The 24,869-nt window shown below is 41.3% G+C and overlaps 1 protein-coding gene across 2 annotated transcripts in view; it reads right to left on the bottom strand.

The window, feature by feature from the left end:
* Positions 1-16,986: 16,986 nt before the first annotated feature.
* The window catches only part of IQCM (IQ motif containing M), a 486,330-nt gene continuing 478,447 nt past the window's right edge, over positions 16,987-24,869 (bottom strand). For both annotated transcript variants that reach the window (XM_070474777.1, XM_070474778.1), the window contains one exon: positions 16,987-17,346. In XM_070474777.1, the coding sequence (XP_070330878.1) occupies positions 17,243-17,346 (104 nt within the window). In that variant the 3' untranslated portion in view covers positions 16,987-17,242. The remainder of the gene's footprint in view (positions 17,347-24,869) is intronic.

The following is a 24,869-nucleotide window of genomic DNA, read 5'->3' as shown; positions in this document are numbered from 1 at the left end:
CATAAGCAGAGTCCATGGCTTTTTATTGATTGAGTCCTTGACAGGAAAGAAGAGGAATCTTTTTTCTTCCTCTTGGGCTCTGCTATTGTCACGGGGAGTGAGTGCTCCCACTGTGGTTTCTTGACTCTGAGATTTCTGTTTATTAATCTTCTGCTTATTAACTAAGATTTCTGTTTATTAATTTTTTCTACTGTGAAAATATTTGAGTTGAAATATTTATATACATCAATATAAAAATTTTACAATTGAGAATATTCTCCATTTGGCAGAATTTGCTCTGAGCTTACCTCAGCACATATAAAAATTGTTCTCTCAATTCCAAATAATATAATCTATGGAAAACATTCAATGGAAGGTGTCAATTTTAAAACTGTTAAACATAAAATGCAATTTAGAAGACTACTGTAGGCAATTTTATGAAAGAATAAAAATGATACCATATTTGAGAAAAATACCAATGGCATTTTATTCAAGAGCTATATCTTAGTAATTCACTAAAGTATGTGGTTTTAAGATGTGAATTAATACCAAGAACAAATATTCTGCTTATCTTATTTCTAATTAATCAGTGATCAATAAAAATATAGTTTGGTATGTTACATTAAGGGATATAGGTGTATGTTGTTTTCATTTTTTAAAAAGAATTTCATTTCTGAAGAGTTCAATAGACATTTCACAGATAGACCATTGAAAAAAGTTAATAATTTTAGGTATTTTTAGTACCATTTTTTACTCAGAATTATTTTAGTTTGGATGATACATTTTTTTGATTACCTTTTTTGTAGCCTGCTTCTGGCTACACTTTTCCCACCATTTGCTGTAGAATTAGAGTCTGATGCCTTTCATTTCTTGGTAAAAATCCTGTGAGCCTCTTCTGCTTGATTGAGCGGTTTACTTTAAAGCTCTCTTAATAAAATAAGCATGTCTCAAAAATGTCTGCTATGTTTAGGCATAATGGCATAATTCTTGCTCTCAGGGATTTTCTTTATATATATATATATTTTTCTGGTGAGTTAAAAGTTATGCACACAACACACCTGATAGAGACCAGTATAAATTGGTGCAAAATAACATCATCAAGAAGATAGAAAATGGTGCAAGTTCACTCTGGCAGAGTGTAAGAAGGGACTAAAGGATGACTGAGCTTTCTGGGAAAGCTTTTAAGGTAACTTTAGGACCAGTTGCTAAGAAGACTGGCTAACCTCTGAGTGGACAGGAAGAAAATGAAAGTGTCATGAACTAGGGCAGGAAGATGGTTTTTTTGGGTGGTCAGTAGATTTGTTAGGGGAAGCACACTGATTGAAACCGCCCACCCTGGCCAGGCACCATGGTAACCATTTGCATGAACTGTTTTACACAGGAGGTCCTGGTAAGGAACATGGAATTAATAAGCCTCCACCAACCGGAAGAGTTCAGGAAAGGTCAAAAGGAGACACCACATGTCCGACCACCTCCCAGAATCCTTCTCTCTGGCATCCATCTTGGCTGAACAAGGCTGCACCACCAGGAAGGACTCTAAGTCAGAGTGATTGGCTAAAGACAACCCATAAACTAATCCCATTGCCAAAAACCCCGAGACTGCAAGCCATCTCTGTGGCAGAGCAGCTCTCCTAGGTTCCCTCACCCTCCTGCTCTCCACCCGGGTACTCTTTCCCAGTGAAATCTCTTGCTTTGTCAGCACATGTGTCTCCTTGGACAATTCATTTCCAAGTCTTAGACAAGAGCCCAGTTTCGGGCCCTGGAAGGGGTCCCCCTTCCTGCAACAGACTGGGCAATAAGGTGAAAGTATACTGCAAGCAGCGTAGAATGCAAGGGTGAAGACTGAATTTCATCTGAGGGTCTGGAAATTCATAGATGGGGGACTTGAGTGGGAGGTCCATTCACTGCCACATGTATTTGGCGAATGGGATATCAATATCTGAGAAAATTCTGAGACATATTAAGAAGTCTAGATTACAATGGATAAGGTTCTGGAACAGCAGAATAAATGAGAGTGAAAAAGAAAGGGACAAATTCAAGAAGTATTTTGAAAAAAAGGAGAATTCGTAAAGTATCTTATATAAGAAACTTTTTAAAAAATGTAAGTCTTTCGTTCTTTACCTCAAAGACTGTTCATTGGCTAGCCCAAGAAGAAGGATCCAACAAGGACTTTATATATTTATACAGCACTGGGAATATAGCCAATATTTTGTAATAACTTTAAATGGGATATGATCTACAAAAATTCGAATCACTGTTGTACATCTGAAACTAATATAATATCATAAATCAACTATACCTCAATAAAAAAGGAATATATTTGATAATTCAACATATAATTATGAACACTCTGTACTGATTTTTTCTGTTTTATAAGAAATGTATGAGATTGAATTGATCAGAATTCCTGTACTTGTGAGGTACAATCCACAAGAAGTACTATAGATAATCAAGACAACAGTGTGTCCATGCTGTATGCACTCAATTATCAATAGTAAAATACAAACGCTGATCAGTCATGCTAGGGAAAACCTAACAGCTTTCTACATTCTCTACAAAAATATTGCAATATCATTGATAAATTAAAGAAGAAATTAAACTATGGAGCCAAAAAATGGAGAAAAAAAAAGAAATATGTCAAATAGTTACTTAATAAAAAACATTATGCTTTTTCTGGGAAAAATAAAACCCTGAAATAATACACTGCATTGATATAATTGTTAGGTAGTTAGAATAGGGAAAAGGAGTCCAAAATGGTGGCGGCTAAAAGAGTGGAAGGGAAAAGCCCACGAAAATAGAACAAAGGAAGGTCCGAGGACCGGAGTGAGAACCTCAGTTAAAACAACACTCCTGGCTGGCCCAATTTACATAAGACAGGCCCAGGGACAGAGAGACATATAAAAAGAGGAGCCAAAGCCGTCTTCTCTCTCTCTCTCCTGCGCGATGGGGCGCTCTTCTCTTCGCGTCTTTGGATCGCCGTGCCCTCACGCCTCAAAGATGGATTTTCCTGCTATTATGTAAATAAATAGAGCTGTAACACTGAGCTGTAACACTGATTTATTTAAGAGCTATAACACAGTCAGTCCTCCAAGAGCTGTGACTCGCCGAGGGGCCTTTAATGTCCGTCACTCAGATGAGACAGAGAACCGAGGAGCATACACCCGCGTGAGATCTGTGGGGCCGTGACTCGGCTTTAACCTGGCTGAAATAACCTCCACGCGGAAGAGACCAAGCGCAGCAGAAGCCCAACCCAGCGAAGCTCCCGTGGTAGAAGCGGAACGTGAAGAAAACCCAGCGCAGGGGAAGGCCCGTGGTGCTGGAAACCGGGGCAGCGAAAAACAAGCTCAGCAGAAAGCCCACGCGGCTCAGCCTCAGATTCCAGAAGACCTCCGGTTAAGGTAGGAGGTCCTCGCTCCTATGGCTGGAGGGACATGCCTAACAAAATCTTAATTCCTTTACAATCTCTCGTTTCTTGTTTCCTTGAACCCCCCGTGAACAGGCGGGCAGCAGTGGGCGCAACTGAGGGACTCTGGAGAGGCTAATCTTCGGTATGTCCCAAAGGCACTATGGGCTGGGCCCCAGTAGTGGTTACCAAGCCGGTGGGGGTTCTTCTGTCCTTACTCTTTGTGCCAAAAATCAGGCCAATGAAAACTGTGAGCACCGGTCAGATATCTAGCAAATTTTCCAGTAGGCTATGAAGGGGATTCCTTGGCACGTTTTTCCCACTGCTTTTTCCTCCTGTCCTTCAGCTCTCTCTCCCGGGACAGGAGCCCAACCAAAACCCAGGATGCCCAGGCTCTGAGGTCTTATTGCAAAAATTCAGTGAGAGACAAAGCCGATAAGTGGGAGGTCAATTTGTTAGGATTCAGAGAGAAGCACATGCTTCAGGGTGTGGGCCATTGCTAAGGGCAAGGTCTCGGGTCTTGGAAAGCGGCCTAAGTTTTGCGAGCATGGGGTTAATTCATATGCTAATGAGTGGGAGGATCATCCCAGCCATTGGGGAACCACCCACTCCTCCCTCTGTTGACAGTGCCTTAGAACTGTTCTGCCATCTCTGGGTGTGTCTTTTGGCTTACAGATTGGGGATTAAGGTTTACTCAAATTTGACTTGTCATCTGGGACCCGATTGATTTTAATTGGTTTACGTTATGCCCTTGTGCTCTGTCATTCTTTCAAAGGTTGTGCTCTGCCCCTCTTTCCCTCCTGTTTCATGCTCCTTTCCTCAGCCCCATCCGGGCCCACAATGTTGCCTCTACCATCTACTAGAGGGATAACCCCAAAATAGCTGGCCTTGGGAGGGAAGTACTGTATAATATCTAACCCCTTAGTCCTACCTAGCACTGGTCACACTGGAGATCTTGGGGACGCCCAAACTCCAGTCCGGGGGTCCCAGGAGGTCATCACGCCTTGACCTGCCTAGGGATCAGGTCCTCAAAAGGTTGTCACGCCTCAGCCTTTCGGGGATCCTCTAGTCCCAAGGGCCCCAGGAGGTCGTCACCCCTCGACCTGCCCAGGGGCCCAATTCTCTGGAGGCCGTCACGCCTCGACCTGCCTGGGGATTCAATCTCTAGGAGGTTATCACGCCTCAGCCTGCCTGGATATCTGCATCCTGACCCGGGGATGCCTGGCTCTCAGGTTGTGACAGTACTGGGTAGGATAAGCTTCAAAAAGCATATTAGTTTTTTTCTTTTCATTTTCCTCTCTAACATGACTGTTTTTCAGATGGGAAATAACCAATCCACTTTCCGGCAGACGCCCTTGAGATTCATCCTTGATAACTGGAAGCTGTTCGATCCTCTAACTCCGAGGAGGAGTCGTTTAAAATTCTTTTGTGCCACTGTGTGGCCACGGTGTCCACTGGGGGACAAGCAACACTGACCCGAGGATGGGACTTTAAATTACAATACCATCCTGCAATTAGAATTATTCTGCAAAAGACAAGGGAAATGGACAGAGATCCCCTATGTCCAAATTTTCTTCAGACTGAGAGGTATGAAGGAACTCTGTCTTAAGTATGGGATTGTTGTACGCCCTAAAACTGAGCCCACTAGGCAAATGGTGTTAGGCACAGGCAACCAAGAGAAGGAACCCCCCTGTGAAGGCTCACTTCCCACAGCTCCCGAGTTGCCTGGTGCTCCTTCCTTGTATCCAAGCATGCCCCCATATACGGGAGTACCCCCTCCACATAAGCCAGCTCGAGTATGTCCCTTAGTTGAAACTGGAGGAGAATTCGGACCAATCCAGGTCCATAAGCCCTTCTCCCTCTTAGAATTAAGACAGATCAAACAAGACCTGGGAAGCTATACAGATGACCCAGGCAAATATATAGATACGCTCCAACATATTACTTTGGCCTTTGACTTGACATGGAAGGACATCATGGTCATATTTAGTCAAACTTTATCCTACTCTGAACATACTAGGGTCTTAAAGGAAGCCCGGAGGTATGCAACAGGGCTTCACATGTCCAGCGATAGATACCCAGTAGGGGAAACTGCAGTCCCCTCCTCCGATCCTAACTGGAATTGTAATGACCCTGAGCACATCTGGGAAAGGGATCATTTTCTAATCTGTGTAAAGGCAGGACTGAAAGCTGCCCAGCAAAAAGTAATCAGCTATGCCCAGGTCTCAGCAATAACTCAGGAGTCCAATGAGAACCCCATTGCCTTTCTGGAAAGGCTAAAAGAGGCCCTCCAAAAGTTTACCAATTTGGACTTGGACTCTTACGAAGGACGGGTGATTTTAAAGGACAAATTCCTGTCCCAATGTGCATCAGATATCAGAATTAAGTTACAACAGCTACAGCATCAGGACTCTGCTGCCTCTCTAGATGAGATGATCCAGATAGCCACCAATACCTTTTATAACAGAGAACAGGAGAAAGGCCAAGGCCCAGGAGAGGGAGAGAAGGAAAGAGACAAGGCATGCCCAGATGCTGGTCGCCCTCCAGGGCAGCCCTATGGCACACCCCGAGTCCTTGAAGGACAAGGCAAGAGGCAAATGCCTAATCTGTAGACAGGCGGGGTATTGGGCCAAAGAGTGCCCTAACCGTGACAAGTCTTCTAGAAAGGCTTGTCACAAATGCCACCAACTGGGACATTGGGCGGCACGCTGCCCTGGGACCCAAGAGCCTCAAGGTCAAGCGCCAAGCCTTCCCTCACGATGGTTCAAGAGGACTGAAGCGGCCCGCTCCAGCCAGCCCGCCTGTCACAGGTAACCATCACGGGGCTGGAGCCAAGGGTGCAACTGGATACGGCAGGTAGGTCCGAGAATTTCTTGGTTGACATAGGGGCTACCTACTCTGTCTTGATCTCCTACTCCGGAGCCTTCTCCTCCCAAACCTGTACCATTTTGGGTGCTACAGGAAAAGCAACTACTAGAAGATTCACCCAAGCACTTCTTTGTCGCTGGGATGGACAGATATTCTCCCACCAGTTCCTGGTGGTTCCTGAGTGTCCTACTCCCTTAATGGGAAGAGACATACTCACTAAACTGGGGACCACCCTTGTGATGGGGAGCTTTTCAGCCCCTAGGACCCTACAGCTTCTGGTTACTACTGAGGAACCCATCACACCTCCAATAGAGAGAGCAAAGACTATGGGAGGACAAAATTAACCCCCAGGTGTGGGACCAGGGGACTCCTGGACGAGCCCACCAAGCTGAACCGTGTCCTCCGAGATCCCACTCAGTTTCCTAACCAGAAACAATATCCTCTCAAAAGAGAGGCTCGGGAGGGACTACAGCCTTTAATAAATAAATTCCTTGCTTGTGGGCTATTGGTCCCCACCAGTTCGCCATGTAACACCCCAATCCTCTCAGTAAAGAAAAAGGATGGAGTCTGGCAAATGGTTCAAGATCTCCGGATCATAAATGAAGCTGTAGTCCCCCTCCATCCCACAGTACCCAATCCCTATGTAATCTTGGGAGAAATCCCACCCAGTGCCAAGTGGTTTACAGTCTTGGATCTCAAAGATGCATTTTTTTGCATACCACTGGCTAAAGAATCCCAATATCTTTTTGCCTTTGAGTGGGAGGCCCCAGGAGAAAAACACCAACAGGTGACTTGGACAGTATTACCTCAGGGGTTCAGAGATAGCTCCCACCTGTTTGGACAGGCCCTTAGCTGGGATCTCCTAGATCTGGACCTGGGACCTAATGGGAAAATACTACAATATGTAGATGACCTACTAATCTGCTCTCCAGATGAGAAAAGTGCATGTTGCCCAACAACATGCAATTCAGGTTCTAAATTTTTTGGCAGAAAGGGGATATAAAGTCTCCCGTGCTAAGGCACAGATGGTCGAGACAAAGGTCACACTCCTGGGAGTTCAGATTACACATGGGTCCAGGAGGCTGTCCTCTGATCGGGTACAAAGAATCCTCCAGTTGCCCTCCCCCAGTGACTCAAAAACAATTGCGAGCTTTCCTGGGGCTAACTGGGTACTGTAGAATCTGGATATCCAACTATGGTCTAATTGCCCAGCCCTTATATAAAAGCTTAAAGGGACGAAATGATTCAATCTCAGTAATGTGGGGAACTCCTCAAAGGAGGCAGAGGCTACACTAAAACAGGCCTTAACTCAGGCACCTGCCTTGAGGTCGCCAGATCCAAAAAAAAGCATTCCAACTTTATGTCCATGAAAGAGAGGGAATAGCCTTGGGAGTGTTAACTCAAAGGTTGGGATCTAAGCCCCAGCCTGTAGCTTACTTATCCAAGAGACTTGATCCAAGCACCCAAGGCTGGCCCCCGTGCCTTCAAAATCTGGCGGCTATTGCAATCATGATAGAAGATGCTTTAAAATTCTCCTTTGGGGGCAAACTAACTATTTTTACCAGCCACCAAGTAAAACAACTCCTAAATGGGAGAGGCCATTTATGGATGTCTGATCAGAGAATCCTCAGATATCAAGTGATGCTGATGGAAAATCCAGGCCTCACTATATCCCCTTGTGAGGTTCTTAACCCAGCCACCCTCCTGCCTACCCCCGAGGGCTTTCTCCCCTTTCACTCCTGTCTAGAAACCTTGGACCACTGGACAAAACCCCAAGAGTGATTGTCAGAAGATCCTTTGACCAATCCTGAGGAAATCTGGTACACTGATAGAAGCAGCTTTGTCTTGGATGGAAAAAGAAGAGCTGGATATGCAGTAGTCTCCAATTTTGAGATCATAGAGGCTAAGCCTCTGCCACCAGCAGTCAAGGTGCCAGGACATGACTCCTGGATTCACTACTCACGAGTCAAGCCATGGAAGAAAACAGAAGAGGACACTCAATACACCTGTCAAGCTGCAACATGCAGTGCCAGTTCAACAAAGATATAAAACTACAGCCAACCCTTAGATGGACACCGCTATAAGGACTCTGAGGCCTGACACTAGCAAGAGGGGGAGGCCCAATGCCCCTCGCCATCCCAGTTCAGCGGGAAGTAGCCAGAGAGACCTCAACGCCCCTATTCGCAAAGAATTGGGCCTCCCATCTCTTGAGGGGGGAATGTTAGGTAGTTAGAATAGGGAGAAGGAGCCCAAAATGGCGGTGGCCAGTGACATAATCATCTAGTTATAGATGTATAACTAGGAGGCTCGCTGAACAAAAGTCATAACAAACATCCAAGATAAAATTTCCAGAAAGGAATGTTTTCGTGTTTCAATTCCTGTCAGTGGTGACAGGAATGTTAGTTACTAAGATGCTTCTCGAATGGTCTGCAGAAGGTCTAAAGCTCACAGCATTAGTCACTGAGAGTTGAAACACTCGTTAAAATGCCAGAAGGTAATACATGAAGCCATTAGGAGGCGTTAACACCTTAAAACAGTTTAACTGATCAAATTAGCTGACCTATTTTAAGGGGGAGGAAAGGGGAAATGCAGCAAAGATAGCAGGGAAGAGAATCCCAGGAGTCACCAGGAAGTTACCATCAAATGGGATAGGTGTGGCTTCTTTGGTGTTGCCTAGTTTGGGCCAGCATTTGTGAATCCTCCTTTCTAGGTTTTTAATATCCGCTCATTTTGTCTTCTGGGGAGGTGACACGAGCATAGAATAAGAAAGACGGGACTGGGGAATCACAAGATCCTCAGCTGATCCCAATTCAGGGACTAAATCGCAAGATGGCTCCATGAACCACCCACGTCAGCTTTTATTTTTGTAAAATGAGGGCATTACAGACCACACAAATGATGTTTGCTCCAGCTACTCAAGTCTATAAAGTAGTTGTTGTCATTTTAGTTTTTCAGTTGCTTAGTCATGTCTGACTCTTGCGACCAAATGGACTGTAACCCGCCAGGCCCCTCTGTCCATGGGATTTCCCAGGCAAGAATACTGGAGTGCGTTGTCATGTCTTTATCCAGGGGATCTTTCCTCACATTTTCATTTTTACAGGTTTTTTTTTTTTTTTAGTTGATATTTTTCTCGTAGTGTAAAGGAGTTTTATAAATAAGCTCACACTTTTATCAAGAAAATCACCCATTTAGAGATTCTGAAGCATCGATGATGTTTCAAAGACATATATCTTCAGACTCTTTTTACAGGTTAGCCAGGTAGCTTGGCTTATGATGAAAATCTGTAAGTCCTACATTTATTGCCGTAAGGCAAAATCAGTTTCTTATAATCATATTTCATTTACTACAATGTTCCAATATATATGTTCTGTTAGTCATTTAACTATATGAGAAATTTTACTTCTACTAACCATGACATCATCACTGAAACTGTACCATATTTACAAATGGTGTAGTCTTTATATACATGTTGTCAAGATGCAGAAAGATTAAACTGACAAATCTCTTCCTATTACATCCGTTTCATTTCTGTGGATTATAAACAACTGTCAAGCCTTCGGAGTTTCATAAAATTATCATCCTGCTATCAAAAAATAGTTACTTTTCTGATATCCTTGGCTTTTCTTCTCTACAGAATTACTTATAGCAATATTATTTAGGATGTCTAATATACTTTCAACCAAGATGAAGCTGCAGTTATACACAAAGGAAAAGTGAAACTAGGATTATTTGGGACAATGTGACCTGCCAGGAGATCTGATATTTGGGATTTATGCCGTGGAGTACATCCAAAGTCTCCATTTTGGAAAAAAAAAAAAAATGCACCTTAACTGTTCAATACCTTTATATTGCTAGAGTCTTTATTGGGAAGAATAATTTAGCAAAGAAGGGAAGAGGGAAAGAAGGAAGGAAAGAGAAAGGCAGGAAGGGAGAGAGAGAGAGAAAGGAAAGAAGGAAAATGTGTGGGTCAGGTTCTCAGTTGAAGATGACAGGGGAATATCAGCTATAGTAACCAAAAAGAGATTTATTTTTTATTTACGTTTAAAATTGTTTGACTGCGGTGGGCCTTTGGTGCTGCCCAGGAGCTCTCTCGCTCTAGCTTGGTGAGAAGGGCTCCTCCCTAGTTGTGGAGTGCGGGCGTCTCACTGCCCTGGCCTCTCTGTTTGCAGAGCACAGGCTCGGGGCCTGGGCTTCGGTGCTGGCAGCGCGGGGACTCAGGAGTTGTGGCTCACAGGTGTAATCGCTCTGCAGCGTATGAGGTCTTCCCAGACCAGGGATCAAACCCGTGTCCCCAGCCAGGTGGATTATTAACCGCTGGACCACCAAGTGAGCACAAAGAGAGATTTATTAAGAGATAAAGACCACTGAAAAAGCTTGAGATGGCAGAAAAGAACAGGTTGCAAGGATCCCAGGAGTCAGTCCTTTTCATTATTATCACCTCAAGAACCAGCTTTACAAACTCGGGAATCTCTGAATCAGAAAGCTGCCCCACACCTGCTGAGGGGCCAAGACAGGGCCGTGAAGTATTCAAGGAGGTTTCATGCCCTGTCCTCATCTCTTATCCCTTTGTAACTCATTTCCTAACCAAAATTCTGTTTGGGGGAGGCTGAAAATTTGCATTATTATTATTATTATGGTTAAATTGTAAATATATGTTTTACAATGTGGAAAACTAGTCAAATGTAAAGAGACTTTTAAAAATAACACAAATAGAATTTCAAAGTAGAATTTGTTTAACAATCCCGAACTTGAATGTTTTAAGCATTTATTCCAGAAAGAAAGTGCAGTCTTGAAATGAACGTACCCAAGTTAGCACATGTGCTCAAAACTTTCAGCAAATTTAGAATTTTGTTTCTTCCAGTTTTCCTTTTCCCTTAGTTGTTTAAAAAAAGGCTTTGAAATAAAGGCTTTTTAACCCCTCAATATTCTTGCTATTGAAATAAAAAGAATTACTTCTGAGATGGTGAGTCAGTCTTGCTTTACTACCATTTTATTATCCTTTCTTTTCTTGATTATTTATATAGAAAACCATTCCTCCAGTGCTCTGCAAGCATTCATTTTTGATAGACTGCTTCCAATTGGAAATAGGTGTTTATTTTTAAATATAAAAAGAATGATTCTTATCAACATATTACTGAAGATTATTTACATGACATGATATTTATTTGAATAACAAAATTAAAACAAAAATAAAACACAAATTTCTTCAATTTCTAGAAAGAAAAGCATACATGTAAGACATGGAAAAATGGTTTCCCTTTAAATTAATGTGAGATGTTTCAAGATTCTTGATGAACTGTACAACGGATTAGCATCAAAATGCTAGAAAATGAAAAAAAAACTGGATTATTTGAAAACTTTTATAATAAATTATTTTTGCTGGTATTTTTCTATTGAAGTATACATTTGACCTACAATATTATATTAGCTTTGAGTGTACCACAGAGTGTTTGGACATTTCTATACTTTATGAAATAAGCACCACAATGAGTCTAGTAACCATCTGTCACATTACAAAGTTGTTGCAGTTTTGTTGACTATATTCTCTGTGCTGTGCACTACATCCCCATGACTGATTTATTTTATGACTGGAAGTTTGTATCTCTTAATCCCTTTTACCATTTGTCCATCCTCCACCTCCCTCCCCTCTAGCAACTAGCAGTTTGTTCTCTCTTTCTATGAGTCTGTTTCTGTTTGGGGCTTATTGTTGTTATTCATTTGTTTTGGGTTTTAGATCCCACATATAAGTGAAGTCATATGGCATTTGCCTTTCTCTGACTTACTTTGCTTTTCATAACATCCTCTCGATTTCTTCATGTCATTGCAAAAGGCAAGATTTCATTCTTTTTTCTGCCTGAGTAATATGGAATATTACTTTATCTATTCACCTATTGGTGGAAATTTAGGTTGCTTCTGTGTTTTGGTTATTGTGAATAATGCCACAACACATATAGGGGTGCATATATATTTTTTTAAATTAGTGTTTTCACTTCTTTGGATGCATACCTAGATGTGGAATTGTAGAGACATATAGTAGTTGTATTTTTAATTTTTTGAGGAACCTCCATGCTGTTTTTCATAGTGGCTGCACCAATTTACATTCTCATCAATGGTGTACAAGGGTTCCTTTTTCTCTACATCCTCACCAATTCTTGCTATTTTGATAATATAAAACATTGTCTTTTGATAATAGCCATTCCAATGAGTGTGACTTGATATTTCATTGTGGTTTCAATTTGTATTTCCCTGATAATTCGCGATATTGAGTGATTTTCATGGTCATCTGACTATCTTCCTCAGAAAAATGTTTGAGTCTTCTTTGTTCTTCTTTCTCAAGATTCTTTGGCACTTCAAGTTTTTTTGTGGTTCCTAGGTGACACAGTGGTAAAGAATATGCCTGCCAATGCAGGAGATGCAAGAGACACGGATTCAATCCCTGGATCAGGAAGATACTCTGGAGAAGGGAATGGCAATCCATTCCAGTACTCTTGCCTGGAGAATCCCATGGACAGGGGAGCCTGGTGAGCTATGGTCCATGGGGTCACAAAAGAGCCAGACATGACTGAACGACTAAGCACATACAAATGTTAGGTTTCTTTGTTTTAGTTATGTGAAAAATGTCATTGGTGTTTTGACAGGATTACATTGAAGCTGTAGATCTCCTTTAGTATTATAGACATTTTAACATTTTGAAGTTTTCCAGTTCCTAAGCACAGTATGTATTTCTATTTATTTGTATTATCTGAAATTTTACTTTATTAATATCTTATAGTTTTCAGAGAACAGGTCTTTCACTGCCTCAGTTATTCCTTGGTTTTTTATTCCTTTTGATGTAATTGTAAATGGGATTGTTTTCTTAATTTTGCCTTCTGATCATATATTAATAGTGTGTAAAAAAGCACCAGATTACTGTAATTAATTTTGTACCCTGCAACTTTACTGAATTCATTGAGTGACATCTTTATGATTTTCTATATGTAGTAGTATCATGTCATCTGCAAATGGTGACAGGTTTACATCTTCCTTTCCAACGTGGATGCCTTTATCTGTGTGGCTAGGACTTCCAATGCTATATGAAAAAAACATCAATAAATGGGTGGGCAGAATGGCATCCTCGTCCTGTTCCTGACCTTAGAGGAAATGCTTTCCACTTTTAACTGGTGGGATGCTGTTGGCCGACTACCTCTAGCCTTTTGGTCCCCAGGTGGAGGCCCAGCTACTTTCTGCCTCTGCAGGAGGCTCTCCAAGACCATGAGTGAGTCTGATCCAGGCACCTTTCAAACTACTGCCCCTGCACGGGCTCTTGGAGTAAGTGAGGTTTTGTGTGCAACCTTTAAGAGTAGAGTCTTGGTTTCCTAAAGCCCTCACTCTTGTATTCTTGCCCGAGAAATCCCATGGGCAGAAAAACCTGGCAGGCTACAGTCCAAGGGGTTGCAAAGAGTCAAACACAATGGACGACTAACACTCTGCTCTCCTGAGCCTAAGCCCTGTCGACTTTCAAAGCCGGACTTTTAAAGGCTTGTCTCCTGGTGCAGGATCCTGTGATGGGGAACCTCATGTGGGGCTTAGACCCCCGCCGTGTTCCCTGGAGAGGAACTCCTCGGTTATGTTATCCTGCCAGCAGTAGGTCATCATGCTAAGGGTGTGGTCCCAAGTAGACCATGCCCATATCATTGCAGCCCCCTCTTTATATCTTTAGATGTGGGAAATTTTTTCTACTATGCTTCAGATCATTCTCAGAGATGGCTGCTCTATATTTAGCTGGAATTATAGAGCTATTGGAGAAGGTGAGCTCAAGATCTTCCAAAGCTGCCATCTTAATCCAGGCTCCTTATAATATTTTAAACTAGAATGATGACCATTCAAGTGAAAGCATTTGAAATTTTTCCTCTTCCCTAAAATAATGAGGAATGCAATTTACTCCCATGTCCCAAAATGGCATATTATCTTTTTTGATAAAACTAAACTGCATTTCCTAGTCCCATTGCATTTAGATGGAACCAGGTAACAAATTCTCTCCAAAAGAGATAAGTAATATGTTCCAAGCTCAGATTGAAGTAGTTAAGAAGAGGATATGCTTTCTCCACACTCTCTTTTTTATCTGCTGCCTGGCTGTGAAGCTTGCAGGTGAAGCCCTAAAAAATGTCAAAGCTATTAAGGTGGAAAAAACCTGAATGTTTAAAAGAATGCATGGGGCAGTACCTGCTGGCTTATGTTGAATTATGAAGTGAGCAAAAAAGTTATTTTAAGCTAATGGGATTAGGAGGATTGTTTTTCAAAGTTATTGACCTACCCAGAGTTATATTCTTCTCTCTACATAATATGGGCTTCTCTGGCGGCTCAGTGGTACAGAATTTGCCTGCTAAGCAGGAGACTCTGGTTCAATCCCTAGGTCAGGAAGATCCCCTGGAGGAGCAAATGGCAACCCAGTATTCTTGCCTGGAGAATCCCATGGGCAGAGGAACCTCATGGGCTATATATAGTCCATGGAGTTGCAGAGTCAGACACGACTGAGCATGCACGCCTGTGCACACATTCCAAAATTCACTTTTGTGTGAAAGTATACTGTAAATTCTTAAGCATTTTGCAAATGTAATATATCTTTGTTATTAACAACATTAATAAAAAGTTACACAGAATTCAGTATTTCAATTGTGTGTTCTAGAACGGAAGCTGAGAAAAGGAATGAATCAATAAGGAATAATTCCTTTAAATATGAATTTTCTGAAAGGCAGTCCATGTTTCAGGGTCATGGAAGTTTGGCTTTCAACTATTCTGATAGCTGCATTTATTTAGAAAAATATAGATTTATAATAAAATGTAAGACATAAGACAAAGCTCATTTAAGAGATGTAAGAAACCTAAATCTTGACCTTCTGTTGTTTCTGCTTTCTTTTACTTAATGCACTTTTATTTAATTTGGCTTAGCTATTTTAAAGATTGTATTACTCTAGTCAGACGCAGTGTTTTAGAACTCAGCTGGGTCACAGGAACTTTCTCACCACTCCATTCTAATTTGCAGTTTTGCTATAATAAAAGCCCTAAATATATTGCTACTGTCTAGACGTTTTATCTGAAACAAGTGTCCTTTGTAGTCTCAGAGGACTTTTCTATTTTATTTCCAGTAAATCAAAGTCTGTGAAGAGCTTCAGTTCTTATTAAGACATACCCTTCACAGTCCAGTAATCGCCAACAGTGGCAAGCCATTGACAGTTCATTTACATATAAGTGATGACTTCCATCAGGTAGTTGGCTCAAAAACACAATGGACATTTAGAGCATATCCTATATTTCTTGTTCTTTGATGAGTGCCAAATGCCAATTTTTATATAGAAATTGACTATTGAAAAGTGAAGGCTCCTTCTCACTGACCTTACACTGTCTTCTAAACTCTGGAGTGACATGTCAATGAACTTCATGTAGGATCACACCTCTGCACGGCATTTAGGAGCCCTACTTCAGTTTGCTAAAAATCAAGAAGAGTCAAATGTAGAAAACATGAGACAAGAACAGTAACACTTTTTTAAAGGAAAAATAAATTTCTTTGGCATCTAGCTCCCAATTGTCATCATCATAGCTTAGTTTTCATATTTTATGTTAATAGGTAGTTGTGATATTGTTTTTATATTAATTGTTTTCTCCTATAAATATGTCATTTGAAATAGTGGCATTCATTACAGAGCACTCATTAGGATATCTTATGTTTTAGTTTGTAAGTGCCTTTCATTATATTCTATGCTTTTGCTCTCAATTTTTTGGAATACTGTAGGCAGAAATCTAGCCAATTTTTACCTTAATAATGCTATAAAAAGGAGCAAGCTGATGATCTGTTACCATGCTGGGACTCAACTCGTGTGATTATTTAACTGTATATTTTCCAGCTATTTTTTAGTATTGAAGTAAAATGTTTCTCTTTAAAATGAAGCTTTCTCAATTATTAGCAGGGATAATACAGATCATTTAATTTCACAGATAAGCTAGCCTCTCTATTTTAGCTCCAGTAATCATTTTCCCTCCATCAGATGTTTTACTGTTACCATTTTCTAATTAGAGTATCAGCGTGTGTTTTAGTCCCTCTTGATTCTGGTTTTAGTGGGGCCCTGACTTTACATGATTCTTGTAATTAGCTTTTCTAAGATTTCATTCTAGTTATTTCCTTGCTTACAGCAAACTCCATTGCATGAAGTAGTCTGAGGGTTTTTTTTTAAAAAACAAAAACCTAGGTGTTTATTACAGAGGTAACAGATTAGGGTAAGGACTGAGAAAGTGGAATGCCTGCCACGTAGTGCCTGCCTCTTTATTCACACCAAGCCACCGTGCTGTGCACGGGTGATGTTCCCTCTGGGTTCATGTCTTCTCTTCTTTCTCCAATCTCATTCACAGATGAAAGGAGAAACAGAGGGATGAGGGAAGGAATGATGGACAGATGGATGGATGATGGACAGATTGATAAATTTAAATTCAAGATTTTTAAGGGACTGGTGTTAGCCACTGTGCTTCAGGTCCTTTCCGAGTTAAGGCAGGTAGCTCAGGAATACTACATATTAACTCTCAGTTTTTCACTTTCAACTGAGCAATAAGATAGGGGAAACATAATATGATAACTACACTAATAAAATAATATATTTTAAAACACACTTTGAGAAATCATTTCCAAAAATGGAAACAAATGTTTGAAAATAAGAATTTTAACTTTTTTACAGCATTTATTGGTACTGGAACAAACCAAATTTGAGTCCAATGAAAGGAATACTTGATACTATGTGATTTCAACTCCATTATTTATAAAAAAAAGATCCAATGAATGGTTCATCTGAAGACATTTAGTAATTATAGACCGTCTTGTTGAATTTCTTCTTTGGATGGTCAAAGATGCTTGTCCTTTTTTCCAGTTGATACAGAATTAATCCATGGCCAATGCTAATCTGTCTTTGGGGAGACAGGGTCAACTCTTAAGGTAACAAAATTGTTTTGAAAACACTATCTTACTTCTCATGATGAATACCGTTGTCTCATTTTCCTCTCTCTTATAGATGCGGCCACCAGCTTCCCAACAATCTGGATGTTAGCTCTTTTGAGTACTGGATGCCCACTTACTGTTGGACAAAATATATAATTACATTAATGAATTTTAAGTTATATAATGGAATGTATCATGCTTTTGAAATCATCAAATGTTATGGGCAATCAGTTATGGTGGTACTGAAACAGATTTGACTTTGGTATGTCTCCTTTAGGTGCATTCATTACATTGTATATCTGACATGAGATCCAGCAAGAATTACCATTAACGAAAAAGTTGAGAGAAAGGATAGCAGAATCTGGACTCCACCAATATACAGCATACATGAAGTAAGTTAGATGCAACATATGTTTGACCATAGGAGCAACAACACTGAAAACTTCTGCTTTACAGTGAAATCAGTTCTGATATGACATTCAAATCAGTACAAAGCATGCTTTGTAGAGATGCCTTGTACTTGATTCATCTTTATGAATGAAATGAGTTCAAATAAGAAATAAAAGGGAATTCCTTGGTGGTCCAGTAGTTAAGAATCTACATCCCAATGCAGGGGACACGGGTTCCATCCCTGGTCGGAGAACTAAGATTCCACACGCCGTGGGGCAACTAAACTCACACAGAGCCACTACTGAACCCTCACACCTGAATTAGAGAGCCCTGAACGCTGCAACAAAGACCCAGTGCAGTCAGAGATTTCTTATAGAAAAAGAAATAAAGCCATAGATTTACCGTAGACACCATTACCCACAGGACTAATTTACAGACGTGGTAGTCTACTTTGCCCTGTAAGAACTATTGTTCTTAAGTGAAAACTTAAACAATTACTCAAAAGAATGTTTAAAGTTATGAGAAGAGCACTCCTCATTACTAAAAGAAAATAAATGATGATGTGTTGTTAAACAAAAAGCAGAGCATTGTTGTTTTCATGTTTATCTATATTGCCATTAGATAAAGAGCAAGGCTTATAATAACAAAACTAAATTAGACTATGGAGTATTCATAAAACAATTAGTAATAGTAATTTTCATTGCAGGTGTGATCACAGGAAAAGATCATCACCAATTGGTGTCCTAAAATAGTAGTTGGGCTTCTCTGATGGCTCAGAAGGTAAAGAATCCACCTGCAATGTGGGAGACCTGGGTTCAGTCCATGGGTTGGAAAGATTCCCTGGAGGAGGGTGCGGCAACCCACTCCTGTATTCTTGCCTGGAGAACCCCATGGACAGAGGAGCCTAGAGGGCTACAGTCCCCAGGGTCACAAAGAGTCAGATACGACTGAGAGAGTAAGCATGGTATAATATAGTAATTATACAAGATAAGTGTGTTAGTTCTAAAGATGAGATCTCAAGATACAATGATTTCCTATGGAAATTTTTTAATAATATGCAATACCAAGCATACATTTCAATAAGCAGAAAATAGCTGAAATACAGGATTACTCAAAGCAGGTAAAATAGAAGAGAAAGTGAATATAATGGTCGAAGCTCTTATTCTTATACATTTGCGAGTGAATCAAAATTTAATACTCAATCTTAGCTTGTTTTTTTTAAATAGGAATAACATACATATTGCTTGATTTCTAAAAGGATTCAAAAACATATCAAGAGATACATGTATAACAGAATGAAGTCAGAAAGAGAAAAACAAATACGTATATTAGTGCATATTGTGGAATATGAAAATATTGGTATAGACAATCTTATTTACAAAGTAGAACAAGAGACACAGATCTAGAGAACAAAGATATGGATACCAAGGGGGAAGGGGGCATGGGATGAATTGGGAGATTGGGAGAGGTATACCCTACTGATACTATGTACAAAATAGATAACCAATGGGAACCAAAGGTATAGCTCAGGGAACTCTACTCGGTTCTCTGTGGGGACCGAAGTGGGAAGGAAACCCAAACAGAGGAGCGGGGATGTGTGTGCTGCGTGTGCTAAGTCTCTTCAGCCATGCCCGACTCTGTGCAACCCTGTAGACCGTAGCCCGCCAGGCTCCTCTGTCCACGGAATTCTCCAGACCAGAATACTGGGGTGGGGGCCATGCCCTCCTCCGGCAGATCTTCCCGACCCAGGGATCGAACTCAAGGCTCCTGCAGCTCCTGCACTTCTGAGGCAGAGTCTTCACTGCTGAGCCGCCGGAGAAGCCAGGATACCTCTGTATGTACAGCTGATTCCCTTTGCTGTATTTTCAATGTTGCTAAAACAACATTGTAAAGCAACTACACTCCAATAATCTTTTTTTAGAAAAGAGATCTATTTGCAACAATAATGTATTAATATTGACTCATCAGTTATAACAAATATACCACACTAATGCAAGGTGCTAATAACAGGGACCAGGAGGAGGGAGCTGCAAGTGAGAGAGTATAAGGGAACACTGTACTTTCCACTAATGGTTCCAGAAACCTAAAATCCCTCAAACACACAAAGCCCATTAGATAAAAATGTGTCTGACAATTCATAAGTATTCAAAATGTAGTTGCTGAGTTATTATTTATACTGAAATTGTAATATAGATGGGCTTTATAAAGAAATTCCCCTAACAATTGCATGAGATAAGAAAAAATGTGTATAGATTGGTCTCTGCCCCCAGTTCCTGGCACAAAGCTCCTAAAACACAATTTCCTAAGTGATAGCAGTGTTGGGAGCACCTTTGGTTCTAACGAGGTGACTGTGTGGGCTCCTGGATGGGCACTGGTCACCAGCCATGATTAGAAGCTTAGAACGTTTAGTCCCCCCACCAACACATCTCCAGGAGAGACAAGGGCTGGAAAGGGAATTAACGGTCCATCACGCCTGTGTGATGGTCTTCCCTGGTTGCTCACAGGGTAAAGAATCTGCCTGCACTGCAGGAGACCTGGGTTCAATCCCTGGGTCAGGAAGATCCTCTGGAGAAGGGAATGGCAATCCACTCCAGTATTCTCGCCTGCAGAATCCATGGACAGAGGGGCCTGACAGGTTACAGTCCTTGGGGTTCGCAAAATGTCCCACAAGACTGAGCGACTAACACTTTCACGCCTATGTGATGAAGCCTCTGTAAAAGTCCCAACAGTGTGGGGTTCAGAAAACTTCCAGGTGATGGCAGCGTCCTCAGACTGGGAGGGCGATGCCACAGTGACAGAAGTCTGGGACTCTCCCAGGGCTCACTCCTGCTCGCACCCACTGGTTGTTCTTTGGGATCTGTTATCCCATCCTGCAGTAAACTAGTAAACGTGAGGAAGTGCTTCCCTGAGCTCTGCGAGCTGCTTTAGCAAATTAATAAAACCCGAGGAGGGGGTCCTGAGAATCCCTGGTTTGTAGCCAAGTTGAGCACAAGCTGTGGGTACCTTGACAATCTATTACTTTTTAAAGAATATTCCTTTATTTGGCTGCCCCGGGTATGAGTTGCAGCATGCAAGATCTTCACTGCTGCACATGTGCTCTTTAGTTGCAGGATGCAGACTCAGGTGTGGCACGTGGGATTTAACACCTTGCCCAGGGATAGAATCCAGGCCCCTTGCATTAGCACCAGTGAAGTCCTGATGGCCTACTGTTGATTGGCATCTAAAATGGGAGACTGTCTCCTGGGATGGAGCCCTGAGCCTAGGGGATCTGACTGGGAGTTGACACTCTCCAGGTAGACTCTATCAGAACTGAATAAGACTGTAGGACTCCCAGCTGGTGGCAGAGAACTGCTTGTTGATGTGGGGGAAAAAAATCCCGCACATTGAAATTGCCTACCAGAATCTTAGTTGGTGACCTAAGTGCGACTGGGAGCAGAATCCTAAATAGCATAATTTGTTATTTCATAAATATTTCAATTAAATAAAGGATCATTCACATTAGGGAGGAGAAAAATGTAAGTATACATGATACATTTTTAATCATTCAAAGTAAATATTCTCGACCTTCATTTTTCTTATATGGTGAGATAGATTCAGAAAACAATCATTTTGATTAACAGTACTCAAATCTTGAATAAAATATTAAATATATTTTAAGCTGTATTGCTGAATTGGCAGAGAAGGAAGAAAATAAAGACCCAAAAAAAAGTAAAGTGAGTAACCTTAGTGGATATTTGGGGCTTCCTAGGTGGTGCTAGTAAACCTAGTTAAAGAACCTGCCAATGCAGGTAGACATAAGAGGCTTGGGTTTGATCCCTGGGTCAGGAAGATCCCGTGGAGGAGGACATGACAATCTTCACCAGTATTCTGGCCTGGAGAATTTCATGGTCAGAGGAGCCTGGTGGGCTGCAGTCAATAGGGTCGCGAAGAGTTGGGCAGGACTGAAACAACTTAGCAAGCACCCACAGTGGATATGGTCAAAGCGCTAAAGCCAGTTTACTTTTGGTGTTATTCTGAGGTTTTCTGCTGAGCCCTGGATGTCTGAAAAGGAAATTTTAAAAAGAGGTAAAGAAAGCTGAGCACCAAAGAATTGATGCTTTTGAACTGTGGTGTTGGAGCAGACTCTTGAGAGTCCCTTGGACTGCAAGGAGATCCAACCAGTTGATCCTAAAGGAGATCAGTCCTGAACATTCGTTGGAAGGATGCTGAAGCTGAAACTCCAATACTTTGGCCACCTGATGTGAAGAACTGACTCATTGGAAAAGACCCTGATGCTTGGAAAGATAGAAAGCAGGGGGAGAAGGGGACGATAGAGGATGAGATGGTTGGATGGCATTACTAATTCGATGGACATGATTTTGAGCACTCTCTGGGAGTTGGTGAAGTACAGGGAAGCCTGGTGTGCTACAGTCCATGGGGTAGCAAAAAGTCAGACGCGACTGAGTGAATGAACTGAACTGGATGTCTGAGCTTCAGCTTTGTGAGGGGTAAAGCATCAAGAGGCAAAGCTTAGAGTTCACTCAAAATGGGGAGCCCAGCAGGAGACCACAGTGGAAGGCATGGGCCCAGAGGGTTACACCATCATATAATAATACCAAAAAACAAAGAGAGAGAGATGGTGAGAGAGAGAGAGAAGGGAAGGAAAGGGAAAGGAAGAAAAGAGAAGAGAAAATTTCAAAGAAGAGGAGCAAGGAAACTTTATCTTTTTCATGAGACAGGGAAGATGGAGCAGAGCCTCAAAGCTGCCGTGCCTCAGTTCATGTCACCTGTGTGGTCCAAAAGTTTGCTGGGTCCCAAGGACAAATGAAAAAATGTCTCTAGATGAAAACAACTTCAACCAAGACCTTTAAACTATGTCATAGAAACTTCAAGCAAATGACTCAACTCTTTGGGCCTGGATTCCCTTATATACAAAACAGAGATGTAACTGTATCTACTCTATAGGACAATAGTGAGAATAAGTGAGATGCCAGAAGGAAAACACCTGGCCCACAGGAGGCGCTCAGTAATTAGGCCATCCTGTTTCTTTTTTTGGCTTTGTGAAGTCTTCTACAGAAATGTTCACCTATTGTATGACAAGAACCCATTTCAGGAACATTTGTAATTTCTTTATACCTTCTGGAAATCTCTTTTATTAACACTTAAACTTGGTCCTCAATAAAAGTGCTGATCAATCTTGTCCAGGAAAAATAACATGTCATGCTGCTGCTGCTGCTGCTAAGTCACCCCAGTCGTGTCCGACTCTGTATGACCCCACAGACAGCAGCCCACCTGGCTCCTCTGTCCCTGGGATTCTCCAGGCAAGAACACTGGAGTGGGTTGCCATTTCTTTCTACCCCTATATGCAATAATTCATTTTAAATAGAAAAGCAGGTTACAAAGCAATATCCTGTAGATCCCAGGTTTCTGGATTTTTTTTTTAAGTTATACACATAGGAAACCATGTACGGTATTAAATACCAAAATATTTCCAGTGGATGGAGTTATAATTTAGCTTTAGTCTTTTTGTTATCTATATTTTCAACAGAATATTATTTATATAAATAACAATATTAGACATTTTCAAGTTTCTAGATTGGAATATGGAGAAGGAAAGAGTATTCTTGCCTGGAGAATCTTGTGGACAGAGGAGCCTGGTGAGCTGTTGTCCATAGGGCCGCACAGAGTCGGACACGACTGAAGTGACTGAGCATGCATGCATGCATTGGAGAAGGAAATGGCAACCCACTCCAGTGTTCTTGCCTGGAGAATCCCAGGGACGGGGGAGCCTGGTGGGCTGCCGTCTAATGAGGTCGCACAGAGTCGGACAGGACTGAAGCAACTTAGCAGCAGCAATAGATTGGAATATAGGGTAAAAGTCACTTTTATTGTAAATAATGAATAAGTAATCAGAAGTTAGATCCTTGCTGATATTCAGTAATTTGAATAAATGACTTCAACTTGAGAAAATAATCCAATAAAAACAGACAACATGCTTAATACTCATTTAATAGGCTGTCTTTTCAGAAAACAGAAACTAGATTTTCCCCAAAGGCTCAAAGTAAGCTTTTGTCCTCTGTTTTCTTTTAAACCACCTCCATGTTTTTATGTTCACAAGTCTGTTTCATGATTTTTCATGCCATTTCTCTGACCCAGTCAAGGTTATATATTATTCTACATTATTAGCTACTTTTGTCAGTGTTTCAAAATGAAAGTTTGTAGAGCAACTTGGAAAGAAAACAAACATAGATTGTGTTAGAAAATAAAACACACATTTAGGGCACTGAGGATCTATTTAGTCCTATTTGTTTGGGTTCATGCTAAGTGTTAGGAGGTGGTGTAAAAGGCATGAGCTGAGCCCTTTCTGGGCTTTCGTTTCCTAATCCAGAAAGAAAACAAAAAAATTGCAATTATTAAGCTACTCATAGACCTTTAGTTTAAAAAGTGAAAGTATCTACCTAACATACTATAATGGCCCTGCCCATCAGAAAATTATCATAGTCAATATAAAGCAAAAATACAGTCTGGGAGTATAATTGCTTTATGATGTGTTTCTGCTGTACAATGAAGTGAACCAGCTACACACATACATACATCCCCTCCGTCTGGAGCTTTCCTTCCCCCGCCCCATCCCACTCCTCTAGGTCATCACAGAGCCCTGGGCCGAGCTCCCTGGGCTAGACAGAAGCTTCCCACTGGTTTTCTATGTTACACGTGGCAGTGTATATATTTCAGTGCTGCTCTCACAATTTATCTCACCCTCCCCTCCCCCTCACGTTGTCTACAAGCCCATTTTCTATGTCTTAAAGTGGATAACCGACAAGTTATAGCACAGGGAACTGCGCTCAATGTTATGTAACAACATAAACGGGCAAAGAATTTGAAGAACAATAGGTGCATCAACATGTGTAGTTGAATCACTCTGTTGTACACCTGAAACTATCACAACACTGTTAATCAGTTATGCGTGTGTGTTTCAACCCTATGGACTGAGCCACAGGCTCTCCTGTCCATGAGATTCTCTAGGCAAGAACGCTGGAGTGGGTTGCCATTTCTTTCTCCAGGGTAATCAACCATACTCCTATATAAAACAAAAGCTAGAAAACACAGTCCTGGATGAGAAACTATTAAGGACATAGTCATATTTGATACTTGCATATCACAGAGATCCAAATTTGAACCTAGTTTTTGTGCATCTTAGAATTTCAAACAGAAATATATCTAAGAAGATCGGCAGAATAAATTCTCTAGGCATCTCTGCAATGAGAGACCAAGATATCTTCTTGGGGG

The sequence above is a fragment of the Odocoileus virginianus genome, chromosome 12 (genome assembly GCF_023699985.2).
Source record: "Odocoileus virginianus isolate 20LAN1187 ecotype Illinois chromosome 12, Ovbor_1.2, whole genome shotgun sequence".
In the NCBI taxonomy this organism is placed as follows: Eukaryota; Metazoa; Chordata; class Mammalia; order Artiodactyla; family Cervidae; genus Odocoileus; species Odocoileus virginianus.
The sequence above is the reverse complement of the archived record's forward strand: the minus strand, read 5'-3'. Positions and strand labels throughout refer to the sequence as shown.